At 47.5% G+C, this 13,088-nt stretch overlaps 1 protein-coding gene across 3 annotated transcripts in view; it reads right to left on the minus strand.

Moving 5' to 3' along the window:
• The window catches only part of SDAD1 (SDA1 domain containing 1), a 204,422-nt gene that overhangs the window by 128,687 nt on the left and 62,647 nt on the right, over positions 1-13,088 (minus strand). For all 3 annotated transcript variants that reach the window (XM_073541097.1, XM_073541116.1, XM_073541107.1), the window contains exons 13-14: positions 12,991-13,049; positions 8,798-8,874 (exon numbers count right to left, since the gene is read on the minus strand). In XM_073541097.1, coding sequence (XP_073397198.1) covers positions 8,798-8,874; positions 12,991-13,049 — 136 coding nt within the window. The remainder of the gene's footprint in view (positions 1-8,797; positions 8,875-12,990; positions 13,050-13,088) is intronic.

Raw genomic sequence — 13,088 nt, forward strand, 5'->3', positions numbered from 1 at the left:
GTTCACCCGTCAAGGACAGGAACCCAACTGGGGGGCGGAGGAGAGGTGCCGCTCTTTTGTCTGTAGGTTCCTGTCCTTGATGGGCGGACCCCCTCTCTCCGTGGTGCTGTCATGGGTGAGGGAGAACTGGTAATCCACCATCCGAGCGACTGCCTGACTTGAGAGGACAGTTTGCACCGTCGATCGAGCGTGAAAGGATTCTTGTCCCAGGCTGACACGAGGCGTGCTGCAGGGGGTGAAGGATTGAACTGGACGAAAGGTATCGCTTCGATTGCTGCCACCATTTTCCCTAGGATCCTTATCGCGGATCGGATGGTATGAGGGACTGGTTGGCGTAGTGTCCGGACTCCCTGACGGAGACTAGCGCCCTTTCCTGAGGGAGAATTATCAACCCTCAGCAAGTGTCGAAGATAATTCCTAGGAAGGAGATCCTCTGAGCTGGCACAAGGGATGATTTCTTTGCATTGATCAACCATCTAAGCGGCAAGAGTATCTAGCGTGATGTTGACAACTTCCTCACATGCCCGTATTGACGGGCCCTTGACTAAGAGGTCGTCCAGATAAGGCAAGACGACTATGCCTCGAGAATGCAGTGTGGCCCTGACAATTGCCAAAACCTTTGTGAACACTCTGGGAGCCGTGTCTAGCCCAAAGGGTAGTGCTACGAACTTAAAATGCTGAACGCTGATGGCGAAGCGTAGCCGCCTCTGATGAGGAGGAAAAAATGGGAATATGCAGAAAAGCGTCATGGCTGTCAATTGAGGCCAAGTATTCTCACTGCTCCATGACCGCTATGACTGAACGGAGAGACTCCATCCAGAAATGTCTGATCCTGATGAATTTGTTCAGAAGCTTTAGGTCCAAAACAGGCCTGACAGACCCGTCCTTTTTGGGGACCGCAAAAAGGTTTGAATAGAACCCGAGCTCTTCTATGTTCCGGCACTGGAACAATGACTCCGTTGTGCAGGAGCGACTTGATGGCTCCCAATAGAGCCCTTACCTGGGTATCCACCATGGGAAGCCGGGAAAGAAAAAACCTTCTTGGAGGGTATCTGACAAATTCTATTTTGTAACCTGAGGACACCAACTCTTTTACCCATGCGTCGTGAGCGATGTTGGCCCAGACGTGGTGAAAACAGAGTAGGCAGCCGCCCACTTTGCTGGTGTCGTCTGGTAAAGACCTTGAGTCATTTGGCCGATGAGCCTTAGGATCTGGGTCCCCTCGATCTGGCCTGTTGAGCACGCATTCTCCCCAATGGGTTGGCTCTATAACGACCTGCCGCTCCCTATCCTGGTTGGGGCGGCCTGAGGTGGCGGAATTGGGCCCCATAGTCCACCCGGAGTCTTTTAACGCATGACCCCGGACCGGTCTCCTATTCGGGTCCCGGACCAGGCTCAGGCTGCCACCTGACCAATGCCGTCATGCCCGGCCTAGAATGGCCGGTGGCACTGCGAAAGGCCCGAAAACGTGCCTGAACCAGGTGACGAAAGAACGATCTAACCTTCTGTTGGGGGAGAAACCCGCTCTTTCCTCCTGTGGAGTCGGAGATAAGTTGATCCAAAAATAGGCGGCCGCACTGATCAGGCAGAGAAGTCAAGGACTTCTTGGAAGTAGAATCGGCCCGCCATGTCCTCAACCATAGGGCTCTTCAGATAGAGATTGCATTAGCGGCAGCAAGTGCTGAACAACTGGCCGCATCCAAAAACGCATTCATTACATAATCTCCGGCTATCGTCATCTGACCTGTGACCTCCGAGATCTCTGCAGGTAGATCCTGCTCCTGCGCGACCTTGTTTAATGTTTCTGACTATGATATCATAGCCTTGGCTACCCAAGTTGCTGCGAACGAGGGAGCGAGTGAAGACCCTGACGCCTCATATACTGAACGAGCTAGGCTCTCAATAATGTAGTCCGTGGGATCTTTAATCGAGGAAACCCTAGGGACAGATAACAGGGTCTTAGTGGCCAGGCGTGAAACCGGAGGATCCACTATCGGGGATTCCATCCATTGTTTACAGAGGTCCGAAGCAAACGGATAACGCGTTTCGAGTGCCCTTTAACCCGAGAAAAACGCCGTTTTGGACGTTCTCTGTGCCGCTGCACTATGTCCTCAAACTCAGGGTGAGAGGAAAAAATTCTGTGCGTCCGCTTCACTTGTTTACATGCAACTTTATGCCCCGTAGCCGCTGCGGTATCATCCTCAATCCCCAGGGTCTGATTGATGGCTTCTATGAGGCTGTCCACTGTTTCACGTGACTCTGGAGTGTTCAGGTCAATGGGCTCATCTGAGTCGCAATCTGAGGTCTGCTCGCTATCAACCACTGGTGACAGGGAGCGAGAAGTAGATCTTACAGATGCCGAAGGCACCGGATGGACTGGGCGACACCGTGTGGATTCGTTTCCCCTGGGTCTGCCTGGAGTGAGGGTGGCCCCTGCAGGCCGGAGGCTCCTGTGAGGTGGAGGTACCCTCTAAAGGCGGCGACACTGTCCCTGCCCCTATCTGGGGCTTGAAGGGATTCTATTGCTCTCGTAAGCGACACCATGTACTGTGACAGTGATCGGGCCCACTTCGGGGGATTTGACACATTGGTCGCGGTCGCAGAGGAGGGCTCCTGGTCGCGTTTGGATTCGCAGGCTTTGCATAAACGCTTGCTCTGCGCCCGCGGAAACGCAGTCCGACAAGAGATGCATGCCGCGTAAAAGAACGTTTGCATCTTTGCTTTTTTCGGACATGCTGTATCTGTCCGCTGCTGGGGATATGGGGAAGAGGTAGCCCCTCGTTTTTCCCTAGCGTGGCCTCTCAGGCAGCACTTACCCCAGTCCTGCGCCCCCCGACCTGGATGCTTCCTTTAAATAGTGCGCCGAAGCCGGGGCCTCGATTTTTACCTCCGCCGAGTGCAGGGTGGGCTGCCGGAAGTGACACGCGGTCCCGAGGGCAGAACTTATGGCCGAAGCCGCGGCCTCAATTTTTCCCCTACCCGACCGGGGAGGGGGGTGGGGGCGCAGTACCAAAAAATGGCGCTACTGGCCGGCGCAGCGTTCCTGTCCTGATGGATCCAGCCCTTCTCTTGCATGGCTAGTGGACGCCGCCTGCTGCGGCTGTGGGCTCCAGCCCGAAATCTTCGCAGGAGCCCTCCCCGATCCTCTCCTCACCGATGATCCTCTTCAGCCTGAGCGCAGGTATGTGAGGGGGTCATTGATAAAAAAAATAGGACGGTGCAAGCACCCGAGCTCCATCTAACCCCTTCAGGGGGTGAGGAGAGGGACCGTCCGCCACCTTGCAGCACCGCCGTCTAGCGTTGGTGGAGCAGTGGGGGCCGCACAGACTAGTCTTGTGCCTCTGTGCAAGCCCATGATTTCAATACCTAGGGGTGGACAGGGCTAAGTCTGGCATAATGTCCCACGTCGCGGGAAAGGATACGTGGAGGGATACTCGCACGTGCTCGCCCGTTGATGGTTTGGGGAAATCGGATCCTTTTAATAGGATGCGTTGCCCCGTCTCATCTTCATAAAATAACAAACAAAAATAGAAGTCTGGGGAAAAGTCCCAGATATGTCCCTCGGTGCGGGAAAGGATACGCGGAGACGATACTCAACGCGTGCTCGCCCGTTGATGGTTTGGGGAGATCGGACCCTTTCAATAGGATCCGTCGCCCCTGTCTCATCTTCATAGTAAACTAGAAAAAAAAAAAAAATAGTCTGGAGAGATCCAGACTGTGTGTGCCTCCATAGGACACTAAGCAAAAAACTGATTTCCGCCCGCAATAGGGGCGAGGGTGTATACTGCGGAGGAGGAGCTAACCTCTTTTTTTCCACTTATTGTCAGCTTCCTAGCGGCAGAAGCATACACCCCACAGTATCTGTGTCCCCCAATGAGACGAAGGAGAAACCAGTAAACCTCAGTTCTGCAGCTTCAACACAAATGCCGTTAAAGTGATCAACTGAGAATTCTGGTGAAAGAGGGCCCTATGAAAGAAGATATCGAAGTTACCACAGAACGACCGAGAGGAGATGGATCACTTCATTGGAAAGAAAGTGAAGAAGCCAGGTAGAGAATTGGTCAATGAAGGCAGTGGTCGGGCCTGGAGGTCGGTATATGACAGCCACTTGGAGGTTGTAGGGAGAGTAGATGCGGACAGAGTGGACTTCAAAAGAGGGGAGGATTAGGGAGGGAAGAGGTGGGATTGAGTTAAAGGTGCAGTTAGAGGAAAGGAGAAGACCCACTCCTTCACCGTGTCTGTTACAAGGGCGAGGAGTGTGGGTGAAGTGGAGGCCGCCATAACAGTGCAGCAGGGGAGGCTGTGTCAGAGAGTGTCAACCATGTTTCTGTGAGGCCGAGGAAGGCAAGATTACGAGAGAGAAAAAGGTCATGAATCACCTGAAGCTTATTGCAGATGGAGTGGGCATTCCAGACTGCTGCAGAGAGAGGGAGCAGGGGGGTGGGTGTCAATAGCACAGGTTTTACGTTGGAAAGATTGCGGTAGATCTTATTAGACAGGGAGTGGTAGGAAGGGGTCCAGGATGGGGGGTATGAGCTGTGTGGGTCCAGGTTTGGGAGACATGTCACCAGCAGTGAGAAGAAGCAGAGAAAGGGAGAGCAGAAGGGATAAGAAGAGTGGGCGGCTTGTTTTAGGTTTTATTAGGACAGATTTGAGGAGGAGGTCAGCAGAGGAAATCAGGTGGGTAGGCAAGAGGAAAGGGGAGATGATTATTTGGCTCGAGAGTGCTGGGGGGTTTGGGGATAGCGAAGGAGAGTGAGGATTAACAGAGCAAACACTGAGGGCATATGTAAACATGGTGAAGCAGTAAGATGGGTTAACAGAAAAGCTAGATCCAAGTAATAAGAAGTGCTTACTCAGCAGACATACCCAAAAGAGACAGCTACATATTGTGGGGTCCTGACCCCTGCCGTGACTAACTGCCGTTGAAATAACTGCAGCTTCTTGATACAATACTTTTGCTGCAGTGATACCTGCAGCTTCTTGATACGATACTTTTGCTGCATTGATACTTATGCTGCAGAAATACGCATGTCAGACCCCACACGCCTGCCCCCCTTAAGATGCTACTAAATATATAGGGCTGAGTAGAGGATCAGGTGAGAGGGATTGTGGGAACTGGTTTGGGATAAATTAGCAATTGGTTAGCACACCAGGGGAGGTTAGACAATCAAAGGCACAGGGCCTTGCTACATCCATATGCTGGTAACACCTTGCATCAGATAACATCTCTACTGGCCCCAACATGGCTATACAGCAGTAAAGGGGGTTTTAAGCACCCGTTACACACTGCGATATCGCTAGCAATATCGCTGTAAAGTCACCGATTTTGTGACGTTGCAGCGATATTGCTAGCGATATCGCTGCATGTGATACTTACCTCCGACCGGCTCCCCCGCTGGTTATCGCCGATCGAGCGAGAAGCTCCTTGATCATTCCTCGTCGGTCACTTCCTGCGGCGCTTCCTGCTGTGACGATGAGCGATGCGTGGAGCCGGGCGGGAGGACGCAGGATCGCCGCGTCTGACAGGTAAGTAGCGATCCCCGTCCCCAGCGATGTCGCTGGTGAGATCTGCCTGTGTGGCAGCTCACTAGCGACCACCTAGCAATGCACCAGCGATCCTTACCGCGTCATATCGCTGGTCGGGATCGCTGGTGAGTCGCTGGTGAGTCGCTAGGTGTAACGGGTACCCTTACACATAGCGATATCGCTAGCAATATCGCTAAAACGTCACTGATTTTGTGACGTTATAGCGATATTGCTAGCGATATCGCTATGTGTGATACTTACCTCCGACCGGCTCCCCCGCTGTGTCGCTGATCGCGCAAGATTGGGCGGCTCCATTTCTCGTTGTCTGCTTCCTGCTGGGCTGACGAGCGACGCTGGACGCAGGCGGGAGGACGTCTGGATCGCTGTGTGTGACAGGTGAGTATCATGCGCTGCGTCGCTGCTGCATCACTGTGAGATCTTTCTGTGTGAAAGCTCACTAGCGATCATTTAGCGATGCACCAGCGATCCTGACCAGGTCGGATCGCTGGTCGGATCGCTGGTGCATCGCTAAATGTAAAAGGGCCTTTAGTTTTGAGTACAATGCAACAAATGAAGTAAGCAAACATTCAGCAGGCACTGTTATATACCATTAAAGGAAATTTTGCAGACGGGTAAAAATCAGATGACAGCAAGCAGGGATTGTAGCAGAGATTGTACCATTAAAGGAAATGTTGCAGAGTGGTAAAATTCAAGAGAATGAATATAAACCACCATCATCTTTATTTTATAGCCATAGCACATCCCAGACCCAAGCATTGTCGACTACCAAGAGTCACTCCTCCCAGAACCGAAGAAGACAGCCGCTCACCCAGAAAGGCTTCCTAGATGGGGCGCCCCGTCATGGCGAAGATAATCTGTTGGATCTGTGCATGGATCACCTGTGCTGGAGAGTTTTGTGGATGCCAGGAAGATGCTGGCTTGAAGGATGGTCTCCTTTTGTCCTGACAGTTGCTGTTTCGGAGTGAGAATTTCTGAAAGGAGTGAAACTGAATTGTGCATCTCTCGAGAGGCAGATGTTTGGCCCTCTGTTGCAGAAGAGAGGTACTCTTTCCCTCCCTGGTATCCAAAATGATCTTGTCTGGCTCTTCTCTGAAGAGTCGGGGGCCCTGGAGAGGGAGACTGGTGAGAAACTTCTTGGATGCAAAGTTCACATTCCTTGACTTCACTTCAGCCATAGGACCCTGCAAATCTTAGTGATGTTGCCAGCCACAAGAGCTGAGCAAACGGCTATATTGAGAGAAGCCGATAGAAGGTACTTCCCTGTGTGGGCAATCTGGTCCACTAGTTCCACTAATTCGGCAGTGGGAGTGCCCGACCGAATACCTTAGCAAAAGAGCTTTTTCCCAAGCAGAAACAAACTGATACCCACGTTGCGGCAAAGGATAGGAAAGGGGCCGAGCCCACGGCCTCAAAAGCAGATTTGGCGACAGCCTCAGTGTGCCGGTCGGAGGCGTCCTTCAGAGAGGACCCATTAGAAATGGAGATGGTGTTAGTGGAGAGTCAGAAGACAAGTCCACTGCACTGAAGATGCTGGCCATTTCTGTAAAAGGTTGGACTCAAATGGATACAAGACCTCCAGGTGCTCCCATTCCCTGGTAAAGAAGCTGTTGAATTCTTTGTGGTTGATGAAAATCTGAGGAGGGCGCTTTGTCTTGCTGAAGATTACGGTATGCTCGGAGGGTTCAGGCTCCACAAGGGTCTTGATTAACTGCCAGAATCAGACTAACCACCACGTCACATAGTATTGAGAACTGTTCTCAGTCCAAATCGGGATCAGACTCCTGAAGCGCCAGAGCGTCGGAGGAGGAGTGAAAAAGAGAGTGAAGGATGGATGCCATCCTGGAGGATGTGGAAGGTAACGGAGAATTGGACAATGAGCTGGTGCATGCTCGCTTTTTGTTATCTACCATGGTGGGGTTGAGGAACCAGAAGATCCAGGTAACCGGGGAAGCAGACAGGACTCCTGTGGCGAGAAAGAGCCCAAAAGAGACCAAGAGAGCAAGTGAGACCAGGTCTTCGAGGATGTGAATCTGGAGATTTGGTTGAAACAATGAGCAGTCCAGAGCGGTGAGCTGCAGAGTCTGTGGAAGTCATGGAGCATGCAGCGGTTCAAAGTGAGCTGGTGATAAGATGGCACTGGAAAGGAAAAGAGGAGGCGGAATCAGAAAGGAGCACCCTCATAGGCTGAGAACGGTGGGGCTGGGGCTGAATTTTAAAGTGAGGGCGCTGAAGAGAACCAGGGTGGCATGGAAGCCACAGCTGGTCTTGGAAGGAAAAGACAAGGAGCGAATAGTGAAAAAAAATGCAAGGGAAGGGTAAGACTTCTCTTTTTTTTCCTTCTTTCAGAGTCCCCCTAAGTGCCCAGTGATTTAGAAGGTACCTTTCTTGGAGGTCCTAGAATCCTCCCTCGCAGATCGGTGATGGGAGACTGTAGCGGATGCAGTCTGTCGAACGGCTGGAAGGTAATGGGTCAGTCTTCCATCCCTGCACAGTCTGGCTCTGGGGGAATGGGGGGGGGGGAGGGGGAGTGGCAAGGACCGTCCACCAGGGAGCCCCAAACACTCTTGCTGTGTCAAAGAGCTAGACCGGAGACAATACAGAAGTGACACTACATATTTTACTCTTGGTCTCTATGTGGGATGGCAGAGTGACAACTCCATTCTTTTACCCTCACCAGCAGTATCAGAAAGAACAGGGGAAATCATTAATAAAAAACCAACAAACCTAAAAAAAAGTAGAAACGGGACTGGGTCCAGACCCATGCTTGACTCATACTAACACTAGCTTAATTAATTTAATCTTGTGGTGAGTGTACACTGCTGGGGAAGAGCTAACTTTATTTTTGCAGTTTCAGCATACACCCATGGTTTCCTGTGTCTCCCAATGAAGCGATAGAGAGATCTCATTTAATAACAGGTCTATACTTTATTCTTGTAGATTAGACAGGATAATATGGTTAATGGCTGTAGACTTCCATTATGCTTAAGAGAAAGTGAAGGGTTGGAATGTAGGGTTTTGGTGGTTTTGTCTACACAATTTTATTTGCAAAAACTCTGAAAAACATTCTGTTATAAAAATGTATCAATGAGAAGTTAAATTGGAAACTACAGAAAAAAACTTATTCTGATTTAATGGGTTTCCTCACCACAAATGTGACCAAAGCGTGTGGTTTTTTTTAAACAAAGCTTTTTAGAATGTTCCAATTCTGAAGATGCTGACAGATGGACAATTACAACTAATCACTTACCCAACAGTCATCACCTCTCCTGAATTTCTGTCAGTCACAAAGTTGTTAGCAATGGTCATCAGCACAGACTGAGCAATCTGAAACAAAACTTAGTAATGAGAATACAGCATCTGATTATTTTTACAAATCATGACGATATTGCCGCACTCCTATTAAAGCATGTGCATATATATTATTGGTCAAAAGATTGCACACTCGTGGTAAGGTTTTCCTTGTTCGTATTATAGGGTGGCCAATGTGGATTCAGACTGTAGACAGCAGAACCACAGAGGGACACATATGAGAACAAGAAACACGTGTGAAACAAAGCTCAAAAGAACCCCTTTTTTACTATAAGGACATCTTTACATCCCCATGGGATTTTCTCAAGCAACTTCCTAAAGTAGATAACAGGAAAAGCTTTCCAAGGGTTGAGAAGGAGTTCCCAGTAGTGGTAAGAAATTGTTGGCTGCCTTGCATTTGCTCTGAGGTCCAACTCATCCCAATTGGGTTCATGTCTGGTGATTGTGGTGGCCAGGTCATCTGACGAAACACTCCATCCCTTCTTCTTGGTTATGTAGCCTTTACATAGCCTGAAGGTGTGTTTTGGGTGATTGTGATGTTGTAACACAAATGATAGTCCCACTAAGGGCAAACTAGATGGGATGGCATGTCCCTGCAGAATTCGGTGGTTGTCATGCTTGCTAAGTGTGCCCTCAATTTGGAATAAATCACCAACAGCGTCACTTGCAAAGCACCCCCACACCACACCTCCCCTTCCTTCATGGTTGGCAACACATATGAAGAACCCATCTGTTCACCTTTTATGCATCTAAAAAAAAAAGACATGGCAGTTGGTAACAAAAATCTAAAATTTTTACTCATCAGACTAATGTACAGATTTCCACTGAACTAATAAGTCTTTGTGTTGCTTCGCCCAAAGAAATCACTTATTTGTGGTCTTCAGTAATGGCTTCTTTGTAGAAATTTGACTATAAATGGCTTCTAGCATTATCTTTTGAACAGATGCGGAGATGTGTCTGCTACTTTATGACTTGGCATAATTTATGAAGTCTTATCTGAGGTGCTATCAATATGCATTTTCTGAGAATGGCAAGTCTGATAAAAACATCCTCTGAGTAAGCGGTAATTCTACTTGTGTCGTACCGAATGGGAGATACAGGTGCTTCTCACAAAATTTAAGTGAGAGAGAAAAGTTAATTTATTTCAGTTCTTCAATATAAAAAGTGAAACTCATTCTACTGAGTCATTTACAAACAGAGTGATCTATTTCAAGTGTTTATTTCTGGTAATGTTGATGATTATGGCTTACAGCCAATGAAAACCCAAAAGTCATTATCTCAGTAAATTAGAATAATTAACAAAAAAAAACACCTGCAAAGGCTTCCTAAGCGTTTAAAAGGGTCCCTTAGTCTGTTTCAGTAGGCTCCACAATCATGGGGAAGACTGCTGACTTGACAGATGTCCAGAAGGCAGTCACTGACACACTCCACAAGGAGGGTAAGTCACAAAAGGTCATTGCTAAAGAAGCTGGCTGTCCACAGAGTGCTGTATCCAAGCATAATAATGGAAGGTTGAGTGGAAGGAAAAAATGTGGTAGAAAAAGGTGCACAAGCAACCAGGATAAGAGCAGCCTTGTAAGGATTGTTAAGAAAAGGCCATTCAAAAATTTGGCGGAGACTCACAAGGAGTGGACTGCTGCTGGAGACAATGCTTTAAGAGCCACCACACACCGACGTATCCAGGAAATGGGCTACAAGTGTCGCATTCCTTGCGTCAAGCCACTCATGACCAATAGACAACGCCAGAAGCATCTTACCTGCGCCAAGGTAAAAAGAACTGGATTGTTGCTCAGTGGTCCAAGGTGCTGGTTTCAGACGAAAGTAAATTTTGCATTCATTTTGGAAATCAAGGTCCCAGAGTCTGGAGAAAGAGTGGAGAGGCACACATTCCAAGCTGCTTGAGGTCTAGTGTGAAGTTTCCACAATCAGCGATGGTTTGGGGAGCCATGTCATCTGCTGGTGTAGGTCCACTGTGTTTTATCAAGACCAAAGTCAGCGCAGCCGTCTACCAGGAAATTTTACAACACTTCTCGCTTCCCTCTGCCGACAAGCTTTTTGGAGATGGAAATTTCATTCTCCAGTGGGACTAGGCACCTGTCCACACTACCAAAGTACCAATACCTGGTTTACAACAGTATCACTGTGCTTGATTGGCCAGCAAACTTGCCTGACCTTAACACCATAGAGAAACTATAGGGTGTTGTCAATGCAGACAAGCTGAAGGCTGCTATCAAAGCAACCTGGGCTTCCATAACACCTCAGCAGTGCCACAGGCTGATCGCCGCCATGCCATGCTGCATTGATGCATTGAGCCCCTAACCAAGTACCGAGTGCATTTACTGAACATACACTTCAGTTAGCCAACATTTCCGATTTTAAAAATCATTTTTCAAGTGGGTGTTATAAAGTATTCTAATTTACTGAGATAATGACTTTTGGGCTTCCATTGGCTGAAAGCCATAATCATCATTAACAGAAATAAACACTTGAAATAGATCACTCTGTTAGTAATGACTCTATATAATACATGAGATTCACTTTTTGTACTGAAATAAATCAACTTTTTGATGATATTCTAATTTTGTGAGGATCACCTGTAGTTTCATCCATGGAATTGATGATTTTCATTACTGCACTGGAGGATATCTTCAAGGTTCTAGCAATTTTCAGAAATGACTGAGGTTCATGTCTTAAAGTAATGAGGTTACCAGGCTTTAGTTAAGTGGTTCTTGCCATATTCTACCTTTAAACAGTTGTGGAATAGGGTTAAGCACTGTATGCACTTGTGTACAAATGCAGCATCTGCAAAATGCATATGATGATCACAAACACTGTTAACAAAGCACAACTGTTCACTGGAAGCCACTCCAGGTGACAACAAGATAAAGCTGTTTGAGAGAATGCCAAGGGTCTGTTAAGCGGTCATTAAAGTAAAAGTGGCTACTTTGAGGAATCTAAGGTTTAACACATTCTGGTTTCACGTTTTTCTTTAATTCTTGGTTTCAGGCGTTCTTTTGTGGTTTTTCAGTCTTCAGTCTGAATCTACAATGTGCACATTCCAATAAGACCAAAGAAAACCATTGCATTCACTGGTGTGCCCAAACTAATGAAGGGTACTGTACATGTGCAATTAGTATGTTCTCCCCATTTTTGAGTGGGTTTCTTCTGGGTTCTCTGGTTTCCTCCCACACGCCAAAGACATACTGACAGGGAATTTAGATTATGAGCACCAATGTGGACAGTTCTGATAATGTCTGAACTGTGGAATAGGATGGTATTATATAAGTGAGTAAACACTAAATATATCTAGATATAAGAATGTATGTGGCACTGACCAGTTCAAAAAACGTAAACGTTTTTTATTCCATACTGTGGGATCTGGACATTAACAAGACGTGCAGCTTACAGAGTTATGCGGAGAGAAGAAGAGTGGACAACGGCCGTTTTGTGTAACAACGCTTCAAAGGGTCAGGGCTTTCACATTTTTTGAACTGGAGTGCCACATACGCTCTTACTTCTACTCTGGGAATTTTGTAAATTTAATGCAGAGCACCAAACACTGTTTGATGAGCTGCTATAGCTCTAAATTGGTGAGTCTATCATCCGTCCATGGGACTTTCTTCGTTGTCTGGTACCGCTACTTGTTTCTTTGAACATTTCAAATAAATATTTCTAGCTTTACAGTAATGGGAAGAGAAATCTTATATCTGACCCATGAACACGGCTGCCAAGCTTCTATTCACAGATGACTCGTAAAAGTGCTGCCCCATGTTATCATTTTTGCTTTATCAGTTTGCCTGCCAACAAAAATTTCCATGGAAGACTTTCTAAAGTCTCTAGATGTTAAGGCAATAGGTTCTAGAGACATGCTTGCTATACAAGAAGCAGGAGCAGGGACAGCGATTGGTAAAGTACTGCATGAGCCAAAGCCATCATTCTTCCTGTTGCTGGAATGAACACGAATTTTTGCTGGTCCAACACAAACAAAAAGAGCACAATTTTAAAAATTCAGTGCAATTTTCAAGTGACTAGCTGGAATGATGTTTTGTCTCGCTAAATAAATATGATTAAACATATTGCACTTAGTAATACGAACACGTATTTCCAGTTATGGGAAGAATCAGAAATTACCTCTGGAGGAACTAGGTGATGGGTAGCATGAGCAGCAAACAAAAGGATTCTGGTCACCTCTAATTAAAAGAAAATAAGATATTAGAGAAGAATGGAAG

The sequence above is a fragment of the Dendrobates tinctorius genome, unplaced genomic scaffold (assembly GCF_039654945.1).
Source record: "Dendrobates tinctorius isolate UK_male_01 unplaced genomic scaffold, ASM3965494v1 ptg000011l, whole genome shotgun sequence".
Taxonomy (NCBI): domain Eukaryota; kingdom Metazoa; phylum Chordata; class Amphibia; order Anura; family Dendrobatidae; genus Dendrobates; species Dendrobates tinctorius.